General features: G+C 53.1%; 1 protein-coding gene across 1 annotated transcript in view; it reads right to left on the reverse strand.

Annotated features, from left to right (window-relative positions):
• The window catches only part of LOC144947679 (midnolin-like), a 116,252-nt gene that overhangs the window by 13,714 nt on the left and 76,712 nt on the right, over positions 1-25,826 (reverse strand). Inside the window, exon 6 of the mRNA XM_078876951.1 lies at positions 21,641-22,102. Within this exon, the coding sequence (XP_078733077.1) occupies positions 21,641-22,102 (462 nt within the window). The remainder of the gene's footprint in view (positions 1-21,640; positions 22,103-25,826) is intronic.

The following is a 25,826-nucleotide window of genomic DNA, read 5'->3' on the forward strand; positions in this document are numbered from 1 at the left end:
ATATACCATGTGCAACTTTCTGTGACATCCATGAGAACATCACGCATCTGGGGACAGGCTTTCCCAGCGGTAGGGGATCAAGGTTTTAACATTGGCTTCGAGATTAGAAATGTATTCTGATCATCTTAAGTCCCCTGTTTATTTTGTCAGCTGTGTACGCAATATTTAATCAGGGCTGGAAATGGGAACAAGTTGCTGGAGGAACTCATAAATGACCCCCCCCTACCCGTAGATCTGGACTGTACCAACTGAGGGGGTGCCAGACGTAACCACTGACTAAAGCATTCACATTTTCTCGGTTCTTTCGGTAAAGTCACGTAGAAGGGAAATAATAAAATAATAAAAATAAAACATAATAAAATAATTCTCACGACGTTTCGGCCACAACGCAAGCAGCCGTCCTCAGGTGGAGAACAGGTCTGTGGAGAAGACAGAGTCTGAATGACTCTGTCTTCTCGACAGACCTGTTTTCCACCTGAGGACGGCTGCTTGCGTTGTGGCCGAAACGTCGTGAGACTTATTTTATTATGTTTTATTTTTATTATTTCCATTCTACGTGACTTTACCGAAAGAACCAAGAAGATGAATCCCTGCAGTCACGAAAGCTTTAAATCGAAATTTATTTTTATTTTATTATTTCTCTTCTACGTGACTTTACCGAAAGAACCAAGAAGATGAATCCCTGCAGTCACGAAAGCTTTAAATCGAAATTTATTTTTATTTTATTATTTCTCTTCTACGTGACTTTACCGAAAGAACCAAGAAGATGAATCCCTGCAGTCACGAAAGCTTTAAATCGAAATTTATTTTTATTTTATTATTTCTCTTCTACGTGACTTTACCGAAAGAACCAAGAAGATGAATCCCTGCAGTCACGAAAGCTTTAAATCGCATTCACATTTGTTGCCTCTTTCAGCACGCTCATCAAAAACAAAGCTACGCAATTTGTTACATTTATCCGCAGACCCTTTTCTTCCTCAATGTTTTTGGAGATCCTCCAGTCTGTGACAGGACGGAGGACTATGCACTTGCGAATCACACTCACGGACTACGACATCGCAAGTTTTGCTGGCTGGCTTGCGGGGGCCAGGAAAAGTGCGCATTGGTGACGTCACCACTGGGTTCAAGCGTCAGCCCCCAGCCCCCACCCTCCAGCCTGGCCGTGTATTCCGAGCAAATGCGCACCAGGGGCGTTCCGGGTTCCCACCGGCCCCAATTCCCACCCCTGTGGTATTAGAATTTGAAAGCGCACACACACACACACCGAATAATTTGCTCCTTCAGATTCCGCTGGCTTCATTTTGAATGCCCTTGGGGCTCAAAGGGCCCAGACTAAAAAGAACCTTCAAGAATGGTGGGCTTCATCGTGAATGCCCGTGGGTTCGGACAGCCAAACTTGACATCCCAAGGTTGAGAGTCAGACTTGTGCACCTTCATGATGACTGCTTGGGTTCATTATTAATAGCCAAGGCTGGGGCAGCCAGTTTCAAGAGCAGGTAACGGACATGTGCATATGTGTGTGCGTGCGCGTGTGTGTGTGCGCGTGTGTGTGCGTGTGAGCGCACGCAAGTAGGGAGTGGTGATACAGCGGTTATCGCACTGCGCTACAAACACGGCGACCCGACTTCAATTCCCACTCGCGGCCAGCACCAGTGACGATTCTCTGAGTTGTTCCTGGGCATCCCCTAGGTTGACTCAGCCTCAAATGAGTACCTGGTGTGATGTGTAAAAAGCATCGCGACATCTGGAGATGAAGGCGGCCCGGGAGTGGTGCTGGCCACCCACCTCCTCGGATTCCGTGCCGGCCTTCGTAGGTACGACTCGCGAACAGTCTGTTAAAGGCTACACGAGGGATCTTTGTGTATATGTGTGTGTGTTTGAAGTGCAAATACAATTTCCAGGAAGTAACATTTCAACGTGGGTGTAAAAATAAAAACATCTGTGCAGGTGCTGTTCACGGTAGCAGCAGCAGCAGCGGCAGCGGCAGCAGCAGCAGCAGTACCAGCAGCATGGCAGTCGGATTGTGAGAAGGCGACAATTTCCCCGCACGCTGATAAGGGCTCGCTCGGCACTCGCACTGCTCAAACGGCTCGTACGGCTCACGCAACACTGCGATGTAAGCCCCCTCCACCCCCCAGTTCCTTAAAATTCCATCCCATCCCCCCCACCCCGAATCAATGACCCTCCCCCCTCTATCCCCCACGATGGTAATGAAGTTACAAAGCTCCTCCGTAATTGTCACCAATCTTGGGAGTGATTGCCCCAGCGATGTACGCGTGTCGTCGTGACATACAAGAAGTTTACAAGTCGCCTTGTACATTCCCTGGGTCACTGGACACGTGCGAAATTTAAAAATTTTCCTTTTATCAGCGGGGGACCGATGGGAAATAATCAGATTCACCCCCTCCTGCCAAACAAGAATAATAATCGCAATTCAATAAAGCCAGACAGGATCCTCATCGTGAAGGTGGAGAGCACTCGCCAATAACATCTTGGCAACCTGGCATCATTGGAGACCCATATGGTCAAAACCGGTCCAGAAGTTTGTGTTGCCTAAACCAAATGCCGTGTGAAAAATATTGATTTAAGAGAGAGCCCAGAGGCTGATGCGCTGACATTTTTTGTTCTTAACGCAGCGCAATGATGAATGGCGGTGCCGCTTTATTTATTTCACCGTGCGCACAACGCCCCTCGACGACAACGACGACTCGCAACGTGGCCGGTTCCCATCCCAGTCGCCGCTGAAGCCGTGGTCAGGAACCCAACCCAGGTCACGGGGGACTTTCAGCCTCCGGCGCGCTTATCTATATACCCCAACCGTGCAGAGGCACGCACGCACGCACGCACATTCACGCCCACACACACGCGCGGCGTGCGCACTGCCACTCCCAGAGGGGCAGGTACGGCACGACATTCTTGAAAGGGGTGGCCCTTCGGCACCACGGCACGGCGTGTTTCTACTTTCACGGTGGCCCAATAGCCTCCGGGTGCGTTCCCTCGCGTGGGCGATCTCTCCGTCCGCCTTAATTGTTATCATCGCTCTGCACTCTCTGCGATTTCGTAAAACCCCATTGCGCTACGGGGCCACCCCGGGCACCTACGCCGAGTCACTCCTGCCGCCTACGACAGACGGCAGAGCCTTACGTCTCGATCGCGGAAGCCCCTGCCGGAATTTGCGTTCAAGATGTTTCCTCGATGACTATCGAGGGGTCTCTCACCAAAGCCCAGTGCAAGCGAGTCGTCGTCGGTGTTTGCGTCCATCAGCCACGAGCACTCTCGCAGCAGGCATCGACGAAATCAAATGCAGCATTTGGAGAATAACTCTCGGTTAGACCACTCGATTATATTATAAATCTACTTTTGGCTCAGGTGAGTGGTCACGTGGGATTCAAATTAAGGATCTCGGTATTGTTGGGCTCAGTGCTCAAACACGGACAGGGGCCAATAACGTGTTCCACTCGCGTTTCGTTGACAGGGGGGCCAAGAGAAGTGAACGCCGGTTGCTGGCCCACCTTTGTATGTTTTCAGAGTGCCCGTATCTGCCTGACACTATACGAGAGATAGGCCTCTGGCAACCAGAACCCTGCAATCGTTAGGCTGGGCGACGCTGTGCTAGAACGTCAAAAAAGTCACGAGTTAAAATCCTGGTCGGGGTTTCGACTCGGGCCGTCGTCCTTCCGGCTAAACAGAGCGCTGCGTCGCGGAGTCAACATCGGTTGCCCTCTGGACCCTTGCATAAGAACGTGTCACAGTTCTACCACGGGCGAAAGGCTGCCAAACGCAGATGAACAAGGGCCCCACGCTCGTTTTTTTGCACAGAGAGACCGCGTGGCTGATTTCACGAGGAAGAGAGACATCAGCAGGAGGACAATGAGGCTCTTGAGTCCCACCAGCCGCCACCCAGGATTTCCGCCGTTGCACATTTGTTGTGGCTTCGCCTTCTGTCATCTGCCCCAGAAAACGGATTACCCCAAGGGCCCTTTAAGTCCGATGCAGGAAGCGCAGGGATAGATAGAGAATGAAACACAACCGCACTGTTTTCAACAGGATGGGATGCACATTTCCTCGATGATAAACACTACTTTCCTGTCCCAGAGTCTTAAATTTCCTTTAATTACTAATGTGGTTCGCCTGTGTGTGTGTGCACATGTGCATGCACATGTGCGTGTGTGTAGTGCTGGTGAGATGGTTTGCATATTGTGATGCTTTGAATCTTGTCCACGATGCACACTGATGAATTTAAAATAGTATCTCAACCTCGCTTGGGCTTCCACTAGATTGACAAGGCCTAAAAATACTTGGTTGCCGTCGTGAAGATCGGCACTGGAGACACAAAGATGGCCATGCACGCATGGGGTGCTGGCCTGTGACAAGGTCTGATGTCTTTAAATGCTCAACCATTGTTTAAGTCTCAGATACCACTGCTCATTTTATTCGACAGGAAATTTGGCTGAGTCAACCCCTGGCCTGGACTTCTTTACTTGGAACTTTCCAATTGCGAATCATGTGCTCGGGCACACAGTGCGCCAACCACGTTTCCACGGGTACTCACTGACAGCACCTGTCCTAGCAATCTCGAACGTTTAACGGTGAAGATGCTTTGTTAGCGAATCGGCGGCGACAAAACACGCACACACAAGAGGGGGACGACACGAACGCTGGAAGAGCAACATGTCTCCCGGCCGGGATCCCATCGCCGAACAGCGACCGCTTCGGCGAACTTTCGAATAGCGACGTTCGTCGCGGAGACGCCGGAGCGAGCCTTCGCGAGCGATCGCCCGGTCCCTCGTGACGGGGCACGGGAGCCCACTGGCACGCACTGCGCGGTATGTGTTTGACCGCGTGTGCGTTACTCACCGGCCCGGCCCCCCCCTCGAGGTTAACTTTCGAAACTTCCGAGACAATTGGTGAAAAAATTACCAGACGTGCCATTGTGCGCAAGAGATCCGTTCGCGGGGAGGCATCGAGTGCTAAGCAGAGGAGGCAGCGCAGCAAGTAGGTTTCGGACGGGCTGGGCGGTGCTCGACTGCCAGAAGCAGTTCAAATCCCAGTCCCAAGTCGACGCGGCCTCTCGAATGAAATAGTTCCACTTTTGTGCGAAGTCCACAACGGTGACTGTCCAGGTTGAGAACCTGACCCTGGCCGAGAATGTGGAATTTCCACCACCGGCTGTGGGCTGCCAATAGGAGAAGGGGCCAGAACCACACTGCTCATTGAGCAGCAGTGCTCCGCACATTCACTCGTCTGATAGTTACGATTAGCGCCCGTCATAATTCAATTACTTTAGAACGAATTTGGGGGTCACGATTCAGGAAGTGATGATATTTCACCACTGAAGTACACAAAAGTGCCCCTATTGGTCACAGGAGTCACGTGACCGAATCACGTGCAACGTACAGAGATCGAAACAAATCAATCGTTGCACACGCACTATTCTCTGCTAGTACAGTGAGCGCGAGCATCATTTTAAATGAACGATTCGATGCCTGATGGTTAGCAAAGGGGGTTTTCTAGTCATCGTGTGTACCTGCTGCTGGACATCCGTGAAATTACTACGCATCGGCGAAAAACAGCTTCATAGCTCATCAGATTTCTCCAGAATAATGTTACGTTGCAGAACTCCTCTCGTTTGGAAACGCAGTATTCACACGGTAGGGGCCCAAGTCCTCAGATAGGATGGACCCCCGGGGACTAAACCGGAGCCCCAGCTTCGACTCAACTCAGATGAAAGGATAATTGCAGGAATTAATAAACTGTGGGCTGTGAGCAACCGAAAACCGCCGCGCGATCAAATGAAGATTACATTTTGAAGAGCTAAATAATTTATTTTGCAATCACTATTTACAATTTGCCATGAAATGGGCCGGTGTGTGCGTCTAACCATTTTTAAATCGACGCTTTATTTTATTTTTTTGCCTCCAGCAAGCATTTTTTGAAAGACACAATTTGGAACTTTAGTAATTGCCAGACACTGGGTACACAATGGCTTTCTCTCGCAAACAATGTCACAATGGGGGCCACTTTGCACCCATACAAACGCAGCCACCCGTTCTGACGTGGCAGCTGACGTGGCCTAAGAGTCTCGAGTACCCTCGGACGCCTGGTGGCTCGGGGGGATAATTCTGGCGTCGTAGACACCGAGCCCCCCGTCACACCGCCGAGATGCTGGGTTCGGATCCTGGGTGCGGCCACCCGTGACCACAATCGGTTTCTCAGGTGTGTTGCGAGTCACTGGTCTCGTCGTGGTCACGGCGCACAAAGGCCACCGTAGATTCAACACAAAAAATAGAATGGCACGTGATTGGTTGAAACTCACCACCCGCAGTCACTAGAAGCTCAATGATTTAAGAGAATGATTCAAGGGAATCGAGTTCAATCCCAAAACGAATCGCGAGACAACCCCCGTATCGTCACAATGCGCACTGGTGGACAACAGGCTTCACAAATGAACACTGTGACCGTGCCACTTGATTTAGGCCAAAAGCCAATAATGTGTAAATACATCGGATGATGTATTTACACACTTCAGGGTGATTTGCAGGCCATCTCGTGCTGGGATGCAATGCCGAGGTGACTGTGCACACACAGATTACCGATTAGAGCCCTGTATTGGGACACACACTGCAGGAAATTCCCAATTGACGCTTGTATGCCCCCCCCCCAAATGGTTGGCCCTGTTATAAATTGTATGAATTCCACGTTCCCATGGCTGGCCACAATTGACTCCACTGAATGATCACTGTTAAAGAAATAAGTACCACAAAGTGGTATTCATTATTATATTTTCCACAATGTTGTTGTTGTTACCCTGTGGCCACGTTGTGAACTTGCAACCTTCTGATTGTGAGTTGTTGGGTGCTCTAAACTCTGCACAACTTGGCTAAACATTTAGTTACAATTAATAATTGAAAGCCCCTTTTGTCAATCCACTGCTGCTTGAAAGCCCCCCCCCTCCTCTCCGCCGCCCAGCTTGCGTCAGCCGTAGGGGTCGTGAGAACTTCGTTTTTCAGTGCGGGTCGCTTTAAGCGAGGAGAGGGTGCCAAGACCCGGTTCGGATATCAGCGACGAAATCAGCTCGGTGGATTATTTGCGTTGCAGGATCTCGAGATGGCGACGGCTTGGTTGTGTTGGGGGGGGTCCCTTCATGCAGTAGTGGATTGATCATGGCATCGTGGCTGCCGATGAAGATATCTACCAACAGGCGAACTCTACCGCTGTTTTTTTTTTTTGGGAAGACGCTGCAGAAACCGAGCCACGGGCAAGTGTTGAACCGTACAAAACGGGCTATGGTGGCGGATTGAGACGACCGGTCGTATCGCGAGTAATTTTAAACCGCAGCCATAACCTCGGCGTCCCCATTCTCTCCCCAGCTTCCCCGCCACCGCACCCCCCCTCTCACAAATCCTACTGTAGGCCATTTTCAAAATACCCCCCTCCTCCTATCCAAACCCCTACCGTTTCCCTTTGAAGCCACCCACTCAACTAAAAAAAGCCCACGAGCCCAGAGAGGGAACACTGTTGACCTTTCTCCTACCCTTAAACCCTCCTCCCTGAGCAGGCATGCACACACGCATCAGCACGTATCGGCACGCATGCGCACACCCAAATACCTCTCCAACACAGCCTCGCTAAGATCCCATTCTATGGCGCGCGGGAGAGGTGGGCGGCGGTATTGGAGGGGGGGGGGGCATGCTCAGGCACAAAGACAAAGGTGCCCCCCCACTCACCACCCATCGCCAAACTCTTGCGATGCCTGCGATTGGCCGCTGGGGCATGTGCTGTTAGCGAGCACCTATTGAGTGCACTGCAGACACGCAGCCAGCCGTGGTGGTGGTGCCAACAATAGGCACGCACATGCACACACTCACACGCCCGCACACATTCCGCCCTCCAACTCAAACTCAGGCTGACACGGTTGACTTTGCCTTTTGGCCCAGTAGACCTTAAGATGTGGGGGGGGGGGGCCCAAGCCAAGTCCAGATACCAGCTGCCACTGTTGGCTGTGCGTGGCTGGGAGGTGAACTCGGGTATCTCTGGATTGTAGCGCCACGCACCAATCCCCAGACCGGCACCCTCCGAAGGCGGCGTGCGCTTTCAAGTCCTCCGCACTTGTGTGTCGAGAATCTGTGAGTCCCTCGAAGCTCCTCTGCGTTTGTGTGCGGGGGTGAAGTTTTGCCGGAACTGCATCGTATGGGCCCAGCCGCATTTTTTTTGTCTTCCGTGCTGACGATGGTGTCCTCACACCGCATCGTCAAGTAGTCACATTTGGAAAAGGAACTCCCACCACCCCCCCCCGCCCCCAATCTGAGGCTCAGTCCGTGTTCCGATACGAAATGGTGACCGACGGATGGCGTCCGCCCCCCTGTCACTGTCCGGGAATTGAACCAAGGCTCGCAGGGGATCGCAAATCACTCCGAGACAGAGAGCCCAGACAGGCCTACACCCGTCACGGCATCAACAGCAGTGAGCGCGAAGCCGATCGCCTGAACACAAAACAGAGAAATGCCATCCTATTTGACAAATATCAGGTGACCCTTTCAAAAAAAGATTATTTGAAGATGCCCACCGCTTGCCTGGGCAGCGATGCGCAAGCACGAATAACAGTGACCCTCACGTGCGCTCTGAAGAAGGGCGGTTGCCCGAAACGTCGGCCGATTACATACTCTTCCTTTTAAGGCCCAAAGTGTTGTGGACGAGCGTGTGCGAGTCGCGGGCTGTGTACTGCGTCCGACACGCCCGCTCTCGCAGGACTCAAGCCCGTGTGCACTGTACGAGGAAGCCGGTGGCTTGCCTGCATCACGAGCGATGCCCAAGGGACAAATACGGGGTCACCAACCCTCTCTCATCCTCCTCTTCCTCCCCAGTCTCGCCCCCCCCCTCCCGCAGCCCGTAGCCTCTGAAGCACCCCCCCTGTCACCCCCAGCCCAGCCATCCCACACCCCCCCCACCCACTTCTACACCGCCACTCAAACCTCACTGCTGCCCCTAAGCACAATGCTGAGAGTCTGAGAGGCGACACTTATCCCCCCGCACCCACATCCAGTACCCGCCGCTCCCAACCCACTGGGTACGAAGATCCCGGAGGAAGCTGCTGGAGACGACCCCCCCCTCACCACACTCCCCACCGCCCCCCACCTGGATTCACCCCACGGGTGCCCCCTTTTTTAATGTGCCCCCCACCACTCCCCCACACTTTTTTAGCTTTGTGTTTTTAATGGCAAGCCAAGGAATCGGCGTAAAGATTTGTTCTTTTGGCGTCGGGGGCTGTGATCGCTCGCAGCACTTGCCCCCTACATTCTGTCAAGGTCCAAACGGGGATCTATCTCTGTGGTGCGGTAGTCGCTTCGAGCGTGTGCACGACGCACGACACACGCACCTTCTCCTACCCGCCACTGGAACACGTTGAACACACACACGCACGCGCGCTGTGACACGCGCGCGCGCTGTGACACGCGCGCTGTGACACGTGCGCGCGTTTCATCATCGCGCCATCCAATGTGAGGCTCGACGGCCTTCGCTTTTGGCCACGCCATCCTGAAAGTCCCACACGCGGGTCCAGCCAAGACCAAGGCAGCAGCAGCAGCAGATACCAATGCGAATTAGCTATTAACACTGCGAGCACGCACAAGAGATGAACCGCACCCTTGCAATCGTGCTGACGTACGGGACACGTACGAACAACGCTACTAGTTGACATGGACACAAAATGGTTTTCTCCAGGGAGCTACGATGTCGTGGATGTTTAACACCGGCTCCCTCCTCCCCAACAGTGAAGGCCCGTAGCGGGAATCGAACCCTCGCCTCCGTTGCCCCGGACTGACTCAGCCGCCCGAAGCCGCCATCCAATAGAAGAAGCGTCGTCTGCTTTGTTGTGGCGCTCCCCCAGTCATCCACATGCGGGGCACAGTCGTGGGCGAGAACATTGTGCCCGCTCAGGGCCCCATCCCATCTCACGTTTGTGAAAAGGGAAGACGAAAACTAAAAGAGCGTGCAGTGACGATCGGTCCTACGCGTGCGTGCGTGCGTTGGCACGCCGCGCTACGAACCCGGTGACCCGAGTTGGATTCCCGCTCACGGCCAACACCAGTGATGATTATCTGAACCGGTCACGAGTGCCTGATGTCAGCGCTGCGGTCTACGTTAGCATGGCGGGGAGGGGGGGGTAACGAAGGCGGCCAGGCATGCATGTCGCTGGCCACACCATCCACTCGAGCGTCAGCTTCACCGACAATCGTAAAGTTGAACGAGCAAATCCTGGTCGGCGGCACGGCCAACTCTAAGGCTGACACAAATGTACGGCGAAAAAATTTTAACACACATACGTGTGTGTGTGTGCGCATGGACGCACGTAGCCAAGCGTGCGAACCGGAGGCGTGGGGCCAAATCGTAGGTGCGGAGTCAACAGCGGTCATGCTGCAGAGTTAATGGCCCTCGTCATAGTAATGTTGAATTTCCAGAAATGCAGATGAGCATAACCACTTCCCCCCCCCGCCCTGCTCCTCTGAGCTGGGAGTGACATTGCCGTGAGCAGCAGCGCTCTTGCTCTCACAGTCAGTGAGGTTGATGGTGGGGGGGGGGGTAGGTGGAGGGGGGCACCTCTGCGTGTGTGTGAAGGGGGGCGGCCGTAGGGGATCGGATGAGAAAGGCCGTGACGGGTAGGGGGGAAGCAAGCACGTGCACACCCTTTCCAGGAAATTAACATCAGCCCCCCACCCCCGGCTCACCTACCCCCCCCTCACCCCCACTGAGCTGCCGAATTTGAATTTCCACCACTCGGCAGGAAAGGCCGCAGACAGAGCAGGCGGGGAGGGGAAAAAAATGTGTAGAAAATAACGACTTTTCTGTTTTTGCTTCATCAGCACTTTTGTTTATAGAGTTTTGCCAAACAAACAGGGCCTCATATCCTGCTTTAAATAACAGCCCAGCCTGCGGTGCTGCCTTGGCTGCCCGCTATTGTGTTTCTCGTTAGCCGACGTCATCGCACGACCCGGGAGTCTATTCGCACCGCGACCCGTGGATACGCGCGCCGGGCACGCGCGTGGGACACGCTACGTTAGGAGCGTCGTTCGCATGTGCGTCCCACTGAAGGTCGGCGCGGCACCGGGGTGGTTGGGCCAATGACCATGCTTATTACCCACCAACGCCGGCTAGCAGCAATGTCAAGGCTGAGTCGAGCGGGGAATGGAACACCATATAGCAGGGATCTCACAGACATGCAGAGGCTCTCCCACACACGAAGACACACACAGAGATCCCCTGTGTAGCCTGAACAGGCTGTTGGGGCAAGTGCTCTTAGCGAGCACCTGCGAAGGCCGACACGGCACGCGAAGGGGGTGAGGTGGTCAGCACCACGCCTGGCCACCTTTGTCTCCCGAGTGGCATTGTTTACACACGTACCGATGCACACACGCAGGCATCAAATTGCAGCCCACATTTTGCAGCGAACAAGATAATAATGAGATCGGTGCGGTGCTCATCTGACCAACTCCAAGTACAATGGGCATAATTGGCTCCATTGAAATACAATATGAAGTGCTCATACAGGACCAGACATTGCATACGTACGTACGAGCGTGTGTGTGGCCGATTGTGGTGATGTAGCGGTTAGCGCGCTGCGCTACGAACCCGGCGACCCGAGTGCGGTTCCCGCTCACGGCCACCAGCACCAGGGACGATTATTTGATCCTGGGCCTCCCCTAGGTCGAATCAGCCTCAAATGAGTGCCTGGTGTGGTGTGTAAACATTGCCGCTTAGGGAGACAAAGGCGGCCGGGCGTGGTGCTGGCCACCCCACCCCCTCGCGTGCCACAGCGCTGGCCTTCATGGGTGCTCGCTAGCAGCACTTGCTCCTACATTCTGTTTAGGCAACACGGGATCTTTGTGGCCGATTGCAAAACCGTGCTACGATCCCGGCGACCTGGTTTTTGCCTCCCAGCCCTGCACATTGGCGGTAATCGTATCAAGTCGACCCTACCAGATAATCCAATCTCACTCCGAGAGGCTTTTAAGAAGAAGCCGTGTGAAATATCCGACGGAAGACAAGCGCTAACCCAAGAGCTCGTTTGAGCAGGAGACAAATTAATTGCCCTTGACTTTTCTTATCCTGCAGTGGCAGTTTCATTTCTCCCTCCCCCGCAGGACCCCCAAATATATTTCTGGTTAAAGAACTCCCCCCCCCTCCCTCCCCTCGCCGCCTTTCCCGAATCACAACGCGAGTACTCCCTTTTCATCCAGCGTCTCAAGGCCAAGGGCAATTTCAAATCCAAGGAGTCTTCCGACTCAAACCAGCACTGCGGAGTTGCTCCCACCTCCGCTACCGCTCCCCCCCACCCCCGATCTAACGGTGGCAATTCCGCATTTCCATGACGGGGTGTCAGTCCATCCACGGAACCACCACTGTTGACCTAACAGCCCACCCCACCCTCTCCCCGCGACTGGGAATTGAACTCACGGCCCAGTCAATCGAAGGGTGGCAGCCCCCGCGTCCCCCCGCGTCCCCCCGCCCCCACCTCTGCGGCTGGACACGCCACCGCCTTCGTTTACGCCGGTCCACCCGAGTCGCACGCACGGCACGGCGGTGCCACGCCGCTGTTTGTTGCGTGGGCGCCGTTGCCAGGGCCTCTCGCGGCGCTGCCCCCCACACCCCCCCCCCCCCCGGCGTGCGTTCTCGGAGCGGCTCGATGTACGGAGCGACTTCCACCCCACCTCTCCCGCCCCCCCGCCCGCTCGACGCGAGGGTCTAGCTGCGAGGCCGTAACACTCGTGCCCCCGCGAGCGCGGCTATGCGGCGCATTGCTCCTCCCAGTGCTCCTCGCTCCGGCGCCCGGGACATCGTCCCCAACGCAGCCGCCGCTGCCACCGCCGTCACGCGACCCGCGCGGCTCCCACGGTGCCGCTCTTCTTCTTCTTGTCGTACGGCTGCCGATGTAGACGCAAGAGCAACAGCTACGCTTTCACATTCAGGGGGTCAAGCCAGATAGCCGCATCAGCGTTGTTAGCGAGCGCTTATTAAGCACGGCGCACGAGGTTGGAGGAGCAGAGGACAGCTACCACCGTGCCTTGCCACCTTTGTCTGAGCAGTGCTCAATGTTTCGTGGAGGAGTGACCCAGGGTCCACTCTTTCACGCGATACTTATCCTGGCCTCTCTTAGGGTTCTCACCTGGTTCAACAAAATGAACCCAACTAAAACTGCCGATTAAATCGACGCCTGTAGCTGCCAATAAGTCACCTTCCTGTTTTTTAAAGAATGCACACTCGCACTGTACCCCCCCCCCACATCGCTCACTACCGCCAAAGTGGCTGCACATGTTTAGTAAACCCCAGTAGGTGAGGGAGGCCACTTTAAAACCAGCACACACACAGAGAGAGAAAGTACGAAGAAATATTTCCACCTTCTACCCTCGCAGTGGAGAAATGTGGAACGATCAGAAGTTGTGGAACATCTTCTTGGTTATTTCGGTAAAGTCACGTAGAAGGGAAATAATAAAATAATAAACGTTGACATTCATAACAAGGCCGTGGCCACTTCACGCACAAAATGCGTCGCCGCTGCTTAGACTTCTGTACTGGCAGGGAAAGTCGTCTTAAGCGAGCACCTATTAGGGCTGCGACAACAACATGCGCCGATGGCCGATGCGACCAGCGGCCACTGTCTCTCCTGTGCCCCTGGTGACCACGGCGCTTTTCAGGCGCGTGCTTAAGGCTGAGCGGACCTAGCGGAGGCCCGCGACACGCAGGTTCGGAGACCACGCTGCCCCGCTGATTTTGTTCATCGTATCCGGCAATCGAATTCGGGGAGAGAACGCGAGGTGCGGAGATCGCAGAGAAACAAAGAACCCCCTCCCGCCCATATAGCCATGACGACTGTTGGGGTGAGTGCCATTAGCGAGCACCTATTAAGGTCATCGCAGTGCATGGAGGGGTGGTGAGAACAGCAGCACGCCCCAGTCACCTTTGTCTTCCCCATGCCGATGTTAACGCACCTCACCACCCGGTACTTATTAAAGGCTGAGTTGTCCTAGGGGATGCCCAGGACAACAAGTTCTGGAAACACGTTGCCACTGATGCTGTCGCCATGGCTGGGAATGTATAACGCACGTCTGTAACTTTAGCTTCACAATTTTAAATTCTGAATGTTAATCTCTGAATAATCGTAACGCTGTATTGATTCAACTCTTTTTGTAGTTCGGTGCAAATCCATGCGCAGCCACTTCCTATTGTAGTGCACACAAAGACAAAGATCCACCGTATAGCCTTTAACAGGCTATACGGTCAAGTGCTGTTAGAAAGCACCTACGAAGGCCAGCACAGCACTCGAGGAAGGTGGGTGGCCAACACTCAACCTTTGTCTCCCCAATGCCGATGGTTACACACGACACCAGGAAACTAATTTATGGCTAAGTCGACCCAGGGGAGGCCCTGCACCGGTTTCAGATATCCGTCAGTGGTCTTGGGCGGAAATCGAACTCGGGTCACCGGGTTCGTAGTGCAGCACGCTTACCACGAAGCCACCGTAGTGAACACACACACGCACGCACGCACACACACACGCACGCACGCACACACGCACGCACACACGCACACACACACACGCACGCACGCACGCACGCACGCACACACACACACACACGCACGCACGCACACACACACACGCACGCACGCACACACGCACGCACACACGCACGCACACATGGACGCACACACGCACACACACGCACGCACACACGGACGCACACACGCACACACACGCACGCACACACGCACGCACGCACACACGGACGCACACACGCACACACACACACGCACGCACACACGCACGCACGCACTCCGTGCCTAGTGTTGGGCAGCAGCCTGCTCAATCCAGTCCATAAGGTGAGCACGCTCTTGTTGTGTGCACTACGGACGCCAATATGATTTTCTTGTTGAGTCTGCCGCCAACGCCTAGCAACGAAGCGTTGTTCAAAACGCACGCGGCATGCCCAGCCGCGCTGTGAGATCGTTCGATTGTTTCAGGTGGGGTATTTCGTCGCTTTTAACCCTAAACCCTTGCAAGAGACAGCACCTGTCCATACACTTCCAGGGGGGGGGGGGGGAGCAAAAAACCTGTGATATGCTATAAAAGAGTACGTCAAAAATAAGGATGCACGTTTCTCATTGTGAAACAGGTGGGTTTTTTCCGCGTGTTTTTGTTTTTACAGTTCCACAAAGAATTGACTTCGAAAAATTGAGGAAATGTTTTACGTCCGGAGTACAATTGTTCCGATAAAATGTGTGTTTTTATTAAGCAGGCAACCACTTGTACATTTGTAACGCTTTGCTATGGCTGGTGTCTGCTGGCTGAGTGGCCCAGCATTGCCAAGCGCCAGGCAGCTCAATGCATTTTACTCGGGGAGATAAACCTCAAGCTGATCCATTACTTTAGTTGATCATTCGTTTGGAATACATGATCATCTTCATCATCATCGGCCATGAACGATCAATCCACTGCTGGATGAAGGACACCACAAACCGCCACCACCTCTCACAGAATCCTGGCACGTGACAATCAACCAAGCACCGGCACGCGGGTTGATTTCGTCGCTCCATCTCCTTGTCGGACGAGACCCTCTCTCTCTTGGATGCGTTCTACGACTTGACTGCCATCCCCCGTCACCACTCTTGTCCATCGGCCATCATCGTCACTGTCGCCATCATCGTGGTCATCATCGTCATCGTCACCATTGTCATCATCACCATCATCACCGTCGTTGTGACCATTGTCATCATCACCGTCGCCGTCACCATCACTGTCGTCACCATCACCGTCGTCACCATCACCGTCATCACCATCGTCATCATTACCGTCGTCGTCACCATCGCCATCACCGTCGTCATCATCACCGTCGTCATCATCACCGTCGTCATCACCATCATCACCGTCGTCATCACCATCATCAACATCATCAACATCATCACCGTCATCGTCATCATCGTCCCTGCTAGTGAGGGGTCCTACGCAGGCTCTCTTTTGTAATGCGTGTCAAAAAATTACCAAAATTATGCAGAGCCCTTTGCTAATCCGCTGCTGGGTGAAAGCATACGATATCCAATTAATTATATCCCATCTAAAAACCTACTTTTTAAGAAGTTTTTCCGAATCGGTTTCGTTCTACTGGACATCTGTGAAAAGAGCTTCATAGCTCATCGGATTTCTCGAGGATGAATAAAGATTCAGATGTTCATACCATTACCACTGGGTTCCTGCGCGAAGATCTTTCCTTCTTTTCATTCATGGTGCCTTGAGATTTCTTGTACAAGGTGCCTTTCTAAGTGGCAACTATAATTGATAGCTCAACAAAGTGGCTTATCATGTGGAAATGTATATCAGCCAAATACTCTAAACGCATGATTCTAAATGTGGAGCAAAAAACCGGAGGGCACGGAGAAAAATCCACACAACTGTGAGGAGTGATACACGCAAACTCCAAATATACAGCAGCAGGCGTCAGGGTCGGGATCGAACTCGCGACCTCCTGTATATCAGGCGAGGTAGTTAACATCTCGCCACCGCAGCGCGGACAGAGCCACACAACTGGAACTGTAATGAACGAGATAGGACCGAACGATGCGGTGAACGAAACGAGTTCCTAAAAAAACAGGACGTCGATCATCGAATCGCGTCGCTGCAGCGAGGATGGAATCCCGGGGCCTCCCCCTCACCCAGTACGCTTTGCTAGGCAGCTCGCGGTAGTCCACAGCTCCTGTGTACGAGTCAGCTCACGAAGGCGCGTTTATCATTACTACTACTACCATCGTTAATGTTGGATGCGATAATTGTTCATTTGCTCCCGCTGCAGAGTACGACGCAGCAGCAGCAGCAGCAGCACGACGCGCGGGCAACGTGATCGCTCGCGCAGCGCAAACGCACGAGCACGCTCGCTAGTGCAGACGACCAGCTTGTCATGCCACCCCCCCCGCCCCCCCCCCCCACCTCTAAACGGTGGATAACCTTTTCGAGATTTGATGTTGAGGCCGCGTACAAGCGGACGTCATTAGCCGCCGCTCGGAGCTAAGTTTCCACTGCCGAGGCTTGTGGACGCGCCGATCGAGCTTGGCTACCCGCCGCCCCGTGGCACGAGCGAGTCGAGTGCGGTCCGTGTTTGGTTGCACTACCGCGTTTCCGCACGGCGCAGGCAACAGCTTGCAGATTTGCCCCCTTTGCTTTGCAAACAGTTACACAAGCCAACCTAAATATTTGGCCATTTTCCAGTCACTTAAGACACACGTACACATGCAAGCACTCGTGCTAAAGACTTTAAATCCCAACGGGACCACTATTAGGACACAATATTTAGCAAAAAATAACCTCCAATAATAACTCTCCTCCAAAGCAGTCGGGTATACTTTGCAGTAATTAGCGAATACATCAAAAACATTTACCGATGGGTTAGGGACACGAAAGGAGAGACTCGTCAAATGCACTGGCTTGGCCAGCTTGTAAAACACTTTGGCTCCGCGTGTACGCGAGTACGGGAGAGAGCCATCGTATTTGCTAGCGCCGCTATGACGAACCTGGTTTTCACCGGGGCGAATTCCCGACCGTGAGAAACACGCGGGCAACACCGCCAGTGGCAATTCGTATTGGAAACCTCGCCTGAGATTCCTCCAGGTTGACTCGGCCTAAAATTAGTGATTTTGGTGTGGTGTTTATGGCAACGCTTGGCAACATCGAGACGGACGGAATCTGGGTGCGTCGGGTTCGAATGACATTTCGCTCCATCTGCTGGGTGCTTTTTCAGAGACCAAGAAAGTTTCTGAAGAGGCTCCCGGTCACTGCAGAATCTGCCGTACGGAGAAGCTCTCTGATGCGTGTTCGGTATAACCCGCAAGCAGCACAACCGCCAAAATCCTCCGCGGCATAACTGCAACAGCCTGGATGACAACATTACCTCGGGTCTCTGCTGTAATGGCATCATGTAAATTTGGCCGTTTTATTCTTACAAGAAAAATTCCCTCTCTGTTCCAGTCCATTATGTTTGGCGAGGCTTTACGAATGGTACAGGAAGTCTATAATATGTTTGACCATTCTACCCCGGCCTGACATGAGCCCTCTCTCCATGACCTTATTTTGCTACACGACAAACGCACTATTTGTTAACTTGCGGCCCAGCAGACATATTTAAAAATTGTTCCGCATTACCTGTGGCACACGCGTGGCTTAAGCCACTCTTCCGAACAGCCATGCGGTTCTCAAACAACCAACCAAACCTAAAAACACACTGACGGTGACCTTTAACACTTTTCCAGAGTCATGCAGAGCAGCACATGAAATGCCCTAAAGGTGGTGGCATTTTTGAATGTCAAACTAGTCTTCATTCCCATTGTTTTTATGAGGTGGGGGGGATGGTCGGTGGGAGTGAATTGTGGGTGGGGAAATATTTGCATTTTTTTTACTGTAGCATTAATTTCCCCACTGCAGTAACGTTTAGTGCACTCGGCTACGCACGGTGCGAAAGAAGTTCCACAATGAAGTCGCACCAAGTCAGAGAGCCGAGCCCAATCGCCGTCCGGAATCGGGAACAGGGGCAGGGAACGCTGTATGGCCGAGCGAGAGAAGTGTGCTCTTCCAAATCAAGTTCCCGAAGAAGCTCCGAGCAAGCCCCAGCGAAACGTCAGACGTCATGCCAAACAACACACGCGCGCGCGCACGGTACGACCGGAAAAGAAAAAAAACACATCGGAGGTTGTGTACCGGTGCGTGGGTGCAACAACCCAAGCGCCGGCACAGAATCACGTGATTGCACGTGGCCTCGTGTTTGCTAACCCTGCACGGCCAGGTAGGAGGTTCGTTCGGGAGCTGGAAGGCGACTAGGTGTTTTCGGGGGGCGATTTGAGACGGCGAAGGCAGTACAGGCCGGCTCCACCGCGGTGCTGTGTGGTGCGATGTGGTGCGATGTGGTGCGATGTGGTGCGATGTGGTGCGATGTGGTGCGATGTGGTGCGATGTGGTGCGATGCGGTGCGATGCGGTGCGGTGCGATGTGGTGCGATGTGGTGCTGGGATTCTACAGCTGGCAGTGCCGGAACGTGATTATTTCTTCACCGTGAACATTTTTTTATTGCCCCCCTCCTCCCTGCCCCTCACCCCCATCAGCCTCAAATTGTGTGGGCCGCCCCCCTCCCCCCCGCATTGCAAGCGAGCGACCTTTTGGCCCGTACGCAAAGAAATGAAAAATTGATTTAACACAAAACAAACCGTTGTAAGGGGGAGAAGAGGAAAAAAACACGGAAGTTGTGCACCGGAGGCGCTCACGCAGGCAGAGTAATCCTGCGGCACTCACTTAAACACCATCGCTTCCCGGAGTTTCCAATCGGCACCAACAGAAACACAGTCACACCAACGGCAGCACACAACACAGACCATCGAGTGTTCACCTAGTCAGACTGTCGGGGGGGGCAGGATCTGTTTGCGAGTACCTATTTACAGGCAACGTGACACCGTGAGGAGGGTATCGTGACCGCGCGTGTGTGTGTGTCCTGAATGTCAATGCCGATGACCGCGTGCTAGGCCACGTGTGCTACCCATTGCTCGGCTGCGGTTACCCTGGGGAGGAAGTTCGTGTCACCCAAATATCACTGGCGTGGTACGTAACACCCACGAATCAATATCGTGCGACCGGCATCGCCGTGCAAGCGGCAAATGTAGCACAACGCCTGAGGGAGGGGGGGGGGATGGGCAAACGCTGTCGGAACCCGGCCCTGGCTTCTCCATCCAGGATTTTGGCGGGCCTTGAACAGGCGTTCGCTAACAGGCGCACGGATCCGCACTGCTCTCGGGGTGAGCGCGTGCACACGCGACGGCACGTTCGGCCGCGAACGTTCGCTTTACTGTCACACGCGCGCGGAAGATTGCCATCGGTGCAGCGGGGGCCGTCCACGCGTGGAAAATGCGGATGGAAAAAAAACAAACCAAGCCGCAAGCCCAGGCAAAAAAACTCCCAGATCGCATCAGCGCACGGCACAAACAAGGGCCTCGCCCGGCATGCCGAGCAGCGCAGGGCAGCGACTTTTAGAGCGACGGTGAAAAAACAACGCGCGAGTCGTGTCTCCCCCCTTCTTCTCAAGCAGGTGTCGCGGTGATGCTGCTCAGGCAGGCCTCTCTAGGACAGTTTGCACGGCGGGGACCTGGGAGGGAGAGGTCGGTCTACCGGCCACTTCCGACAGAATGGTGGCAAGTGAATGACTACAGAAGGACGGGTGAGCAGAGCTGACCCGCCGCGTCAGGGATTCGAACTTGTGAGAAAAGGGCCCTGACCACAGCTCCGTCACCTACAGCCACGGTCGACAGACCCGCCCATCTGACTGCTTCCCTCGAGAGCGGCGAGCGTGTGGCGTAAGCGATGGCTCCACGTCTGCGTGGTCCACCGGACCCTCGATTCCGAGGCAGTCGATTGCAAACATGCGCGCCTCTGTTATAACGATTCGTGGCCCTGCAGCCACCGGTGTTAGAAGATGAAGTTGTCAACAGCAACGGCTAGAAATTCAGATAACATTTTTTTTAAAAGAAGAAACTTCAGTTCGAATGCAACAATGCCCATGAGATTCCACCACACTGTCATGTGCTCCCTTCCCCGTCAGATCCTAAACAATTTGACAGTCGACAGCGGACCTCTAAGCTCCGCTGTTGCAATATCCCACAATCTTGCTATCGGACCAGCCGTTGGTGGTCGCTCTTTCCGGGGGCCCAATCCAAAGCCTGTCTCCATAATCTGTGCTCCCCCCCCCCATCCTGCGCACACACACACACCTCCCACCCATCCACGACCTCCTCTATCTTGGACTTCCAAAGTAGCTCCACCCTATCCTCGCCAAGAGATTCCTCGCATTGTCTAAATAAACCCGATAAACTTCAACGAGCGAATGTTTTATTTTAAACGATCCCCGGTGTCATCGCTCGCACGCCTCGGCGCCGAAGCCGCTGCGGAATTTCGCAACCCGCCCGCCCGTTCGCCGACCCTTTGCAGGTGACGTAACTTCAGCACGCACGCAGCGACACGATCGCCGGGGCCAGGGAACAAAACAGGAGCGCCGCGGAAACACAAAAAGAAGCGTCGATGATTTCTCAGACGCATCACCCAACCTGCACCTTTTGTTCCGTGGAAATGTGTTGCCAATAACCCCATTCGTATGCACTAGGTTGCCTCTTTAAAGCAAAATTCTCGAAAGCAATTAAGCGTGGGTGTGAATGGGGACACTTCTGCGCAGATAATGCGATACAATGATCGCACAGGTTGGGGAGAGAGTGAGGATTTATATCCCGAAAAGTCAAACGGGTCTGCTCTTGAAATCATGAGCACTGTTATTATAAATCATAAGAACAATGATGAGTATCACAAATGCTTGAGCAATCACTGGTAGAAATCACATGGGGTCCAGTCTCCCTTGTTGACACCTACTTCTGACTCTCCGCAACGCTGGATTCATTTTTTCACTTGCAGCCAAATGAACCTTTGACCGCGATTGGAACTCGACTGCAAGTCAGGCGATGTAACCACAGCGCCACAGGACAAGATATCAAGATAGCGAGATGCACAGCAGATATATGTACACAAAAAGTTCGAAAACAATAAGATCTGGGGAATCGCGCGTAGCTTGCGTCATACCTGCCGAGCGCACTCCCACCACGCGGTGCGCCAGCTCCCGCTGGATCTGCTGCTGGAGCTGCTGATGCAGTGCATGCTGGGAAGGCACCGGAGTGGCGGCAGCAGCAGTAGCAGCAGCAACAGCTGGAGGAGGAAGGGGGGCGGCAGTGGCCGGAGAAGAAGACGAGGAGGCGGCGGTGGCGGCGGCGGGGGATGAAGACGGCGAAGAGGAGTGGGCGGAAGGGGAGGATGCGGGCGAGGGCATGGGGGTGGCGAGGCCCTGGCCGGACACTCCCGTGCCGTTCGCGTTACCCCCCACGGACGTGGCGGCCGCCTGAGCGTGGCGGTGGAGGTGCTGCAGGGAGGGCGGCATGCCCTGGTAGTGGCGAGTGGCGCTCAGCAGATCGTTGAGGATGTGCAGGATGGTGTTGATGTCCCGACGAGGTTTGCCCAAGCTGTCCTGACAGTTGGGGTGCAGCGTGCCTGAGCGTCGCAGAGAGAGAGAGAGACCAAAGCAAAATCAATATCAATCAATGCAATGTTGACACCATCACGCCTTGCCACTGAGCCTTCCTTCTGCCAGATCAACTCGGCTGTTACAAACTTGACACCAACCCTCCAAGTTTTTTCTCTAGATGTGTCACCGCCACGATCCGGCGTTTGGTCTTCATCTTGGCCTCCAACCACCAGGAGTCATTCCAATGCCCGTGTCGGTGACCCAACCCCTCGTCCTCCACCCTGACCACGTGTCCCACCCTAACCACGTGTCCAAATCCCCCTAACCACGTGTCCAAATCCCCTAGGTGCTTGCCCTGTACTTTTACCGAGAAGCCAGATGCTTCTTTTCCATTTGATTTGTTCAGAGATGTAACAAACAAGAAGGTTAATCCTGTCCCACAGACCCATGATTTAACACCACACATTCACCTCTCCGCTACACGTAGTAGAGTGGTTTACGTAATCCATCGAAAACCTGCCCTGACGCAACGCACCTCTCAACCTGCTCAAAACCACTTGGACTACGTGCATGAGTAGCTGAACAGACAAAGCTCTGCGATTACTCAACAGCCTCTCTGTATACGCACACCTTTGGTCAAGAAACAGAAATTATTTAAATGCCCGACACTTGATTGGCCACTTGCTTATTTATAAGACACTTATTGCTTACGACACACCGAGCCATCAGCAGTTATTGATTGGTGGCCCGGTGAACCAGTACATTTCACGAGCAACATGATACGAAAACCGGTCTCCACTCTTCACCTCCCTTGAAGCAGAACCTATTTCATTTGCCCTCGAAGGATGCTGAGCCGAGTCGGCCCCCGACCAGGAGTTGAACTAGCAACTTTCTGATTGCGAGCTGCGCGCACGCTCTGCCACGAGTGCCCACCAACTCGCGGACAAATTTTCATCTATTTATTTTTCTTAAAACGGGCCAAAACTTTTCCAAATGTGTGCTTTTTTTTTACGACAACCATTGGGCATATTCGATCAAGTCAATAAAATAATCGAGAGAACAATCAACAGCAGGATTTAAGCAATCACTTCTCGCCTCTCGAACAATAACACCGAAACTAAAATATAAACGGCCCGCAATCTCTGTGGTCAATGCCCCAGGGTGGGGACCCTCGACCAAAAACAAAATAAAGGAGAGAGAGCGGCCGTTTGCCACCGTTCAGCCTATTTTTAGAAACGGCCAGTTTTCCAACCGCATCCCCAAACCGCGGTGGTCAAATCTGCAAATCCTCGGCCACTTGGCGCTCGCCGGTACTCGGCGCGGCGGGGATACGGCGCTCGCCAGCGACAAGAAAACACCGCGCCGGTGGTCGCGTTGGTCACGACAATACCTGTAGGTGAACGCCGGATTTGCGTGATCGAGCTGCATCCGAAGAACGTGTTTGTGTGTGTGTGTGTGCGGGGAGCAGTAGTGGTGGTTAGCGCGCTGGGCTATGAACTCTGGCGACCTGCGTTCAATTTCCACTCGTGGCCAACAGCAGTGACGATTATTGGTACCGGTCATGGGCCTCCCCTAGGTCGACTCAGCCACAAATAAGTAGCTAGTGTGGTGCGCAAACATGGCCACTGGGAGACAAAGGTGGCCAGGCGTGGTGTTGGCCAGGCGTGGTGCTGGCCATCCACCCCCTCGTGTGCCGTGCCAGCCTTCATAGGTGCTCGCTAACAGCACTTGCCCCAGCAGTCTGTTAAGGCTACATGGGGGAGCTTTGTCTTTGTCTCCTCGTCGCCGTGCGGTGGTGGAAACGAGCGCCGTCGTCTGTCGGCCGATGGGGGGGAGGGGGGGACTGGCAAAGGTTTCAAGTGACAGAAAAGCAAAGTCTACAAAACTTTACAAACATGCCGGCTGCTGCAGGGGCTCTGTGCGCTTAGGCAATTCCTTATCTAAACGGCAAACAGCGCCGCTAATGCGAGAGAAGGCTGCACTCCCACTCCAGACCCGAGCCTCGAGTCTCTTGGGCCCCCCCCCCCACCAGAAATGTTTGTGTAAACAAGTGGTGGTGTTCTTGGAATCAGGAAATGTGCACAACACGGGCACGGCGGCATGACACTTACATTTCCTTGGCCTTCCGATGCCTCAACGGGCCCTCACCTGGTTCAAGTAAAGGGCCGTTTGTTTGACCAGAAACCCCACTGTGTTGGGTTCTTTTTGAACACAAGTACCCTTGAATGCAAGTATAAAAAAAATAGTTTGCATGTTTACCGCACTTACGTGTGGTTAATGCATACACGAGTCATTGCAAAAGGTTTCTATTTGATGTTTGAACATCTTAAAACCTGCTGTTTGATTGCCAGGAAGGGTAAAAACCTATTATTTTTTTTTTCAACGGTTTTACTCAACTTGATTCCTGTGTCGTGGTCAAATCTTGTAATCAAAATTTCGTATACTTCCTGTTGTCCAATCAATTGCACATTTTGCTCACGTACTCAGATCCGGTGACAATGCATGCCAGTATCAAAATCGGCATCAATTAATTAATTCGCTACTTTAAAGCAATTGACATTTTGTATGCACGCCTTATTATTTATATATATATTTGTGTAGGTCAAAAACGCAGCGGTCCCTAAACTCTGGAATCGCCTCGCCCAAGAAGCAGGCACCACGTGCCTCGGGCGCGCCTGCTCCGTGTGAACGAGTTACGGACATGATCAATTTATTAAAGTAAAAGCGTTCATGTGGGAGCAGGCGTCGCATCATTGACGTACTTCTCGACCGTGAGTTAAACGAAGTTGTTAATAAAACCGTTGTTTAAAAAAAAAAAACTTTTTTTAAGGAGTTAACTTTTTTGATACAGGCAAAAACAGGTCCCACAAGTATCCTCCTTGAAATGTTATGAAAACACGTGGGTGGGTGCGTGCGTGCGTGCGTACGTGTGCGAGTTTGATCCCCGCTAGTAACCTCAGTGATTATCTGAACTGCTCCTGGGGCCTGCCCCAGGTTGGCTCAGCCTCAAATGAGTACCTGGTACGCCCTTGTCCAAACTGGACACATTCATTTATTGTCACTAGTTCACAATTCAGATTCAAAAATAAATTAATGATATGCACCCTCGATTCCTAGTATGAGAGACAAAGCGAACCCCGGGCCCTGCCTCCCCCCAAATATAGAAGTCAAACTCCGCCTATGGGTGCCGGCCACACCACCACCCACCCCTCGCGTGTCTCTCGTTGCGGCCTGCGTAGGTGCTCGCAAACAGAACTTGCTGCAACAGTCCGTCGAAGGTGGGTCTTTGTGCGTTTGGTGGGCCGGTTGCAGAAGCAAAAAACATTTTGGCATCGGAAGTGGTTTTTACTTGACAAGTGCTGGGCTTCTCTGGCTTTAGTTGTTGAGGCAATTAGGTTGGGTTTGTGATGAAAATGTTGGCACAATAATGACCTGCTCTTGTGAGTGATGTCACAGGGTCTTCATTGTTCCCTTTCCAGCAAAGAAATTGATGCACTGATCTGCTGTGACTGGTGGGCACAACAGGCAGCCAAAATTGCAATCATATGGGATAATTAATCTGACATTTTCCACATATTCTTTACTCGTATAACGAATTAATGAGTATATAATGGGGGTTGTTAAAGCATCAACAACGGACCTTGCGGATGTATAAACACAATACCCTGAGCTCCGATAGAAATTCCAGATTATTGCGTTGAGCATCGGAGCCTTCTTAAACGATGACGACTGTTGATCTACAACAAAACT

Source organism: Lampetra fluviatilis, chromosome 46 (genome assembly GCF_964198595.1).
Source record: "Lampetra fluviatilis chromosome 46, kcLamFluv1.1, whole genome shotgun sequence".
Taxonomy (NCBI): domain Eukaryota; kingdom Metazoa; phylum Chordata; class Hyperoartia; order Petromyzontiformes; family Petromyzontidae; genus Lampetra; species Lampetra fluviatilis.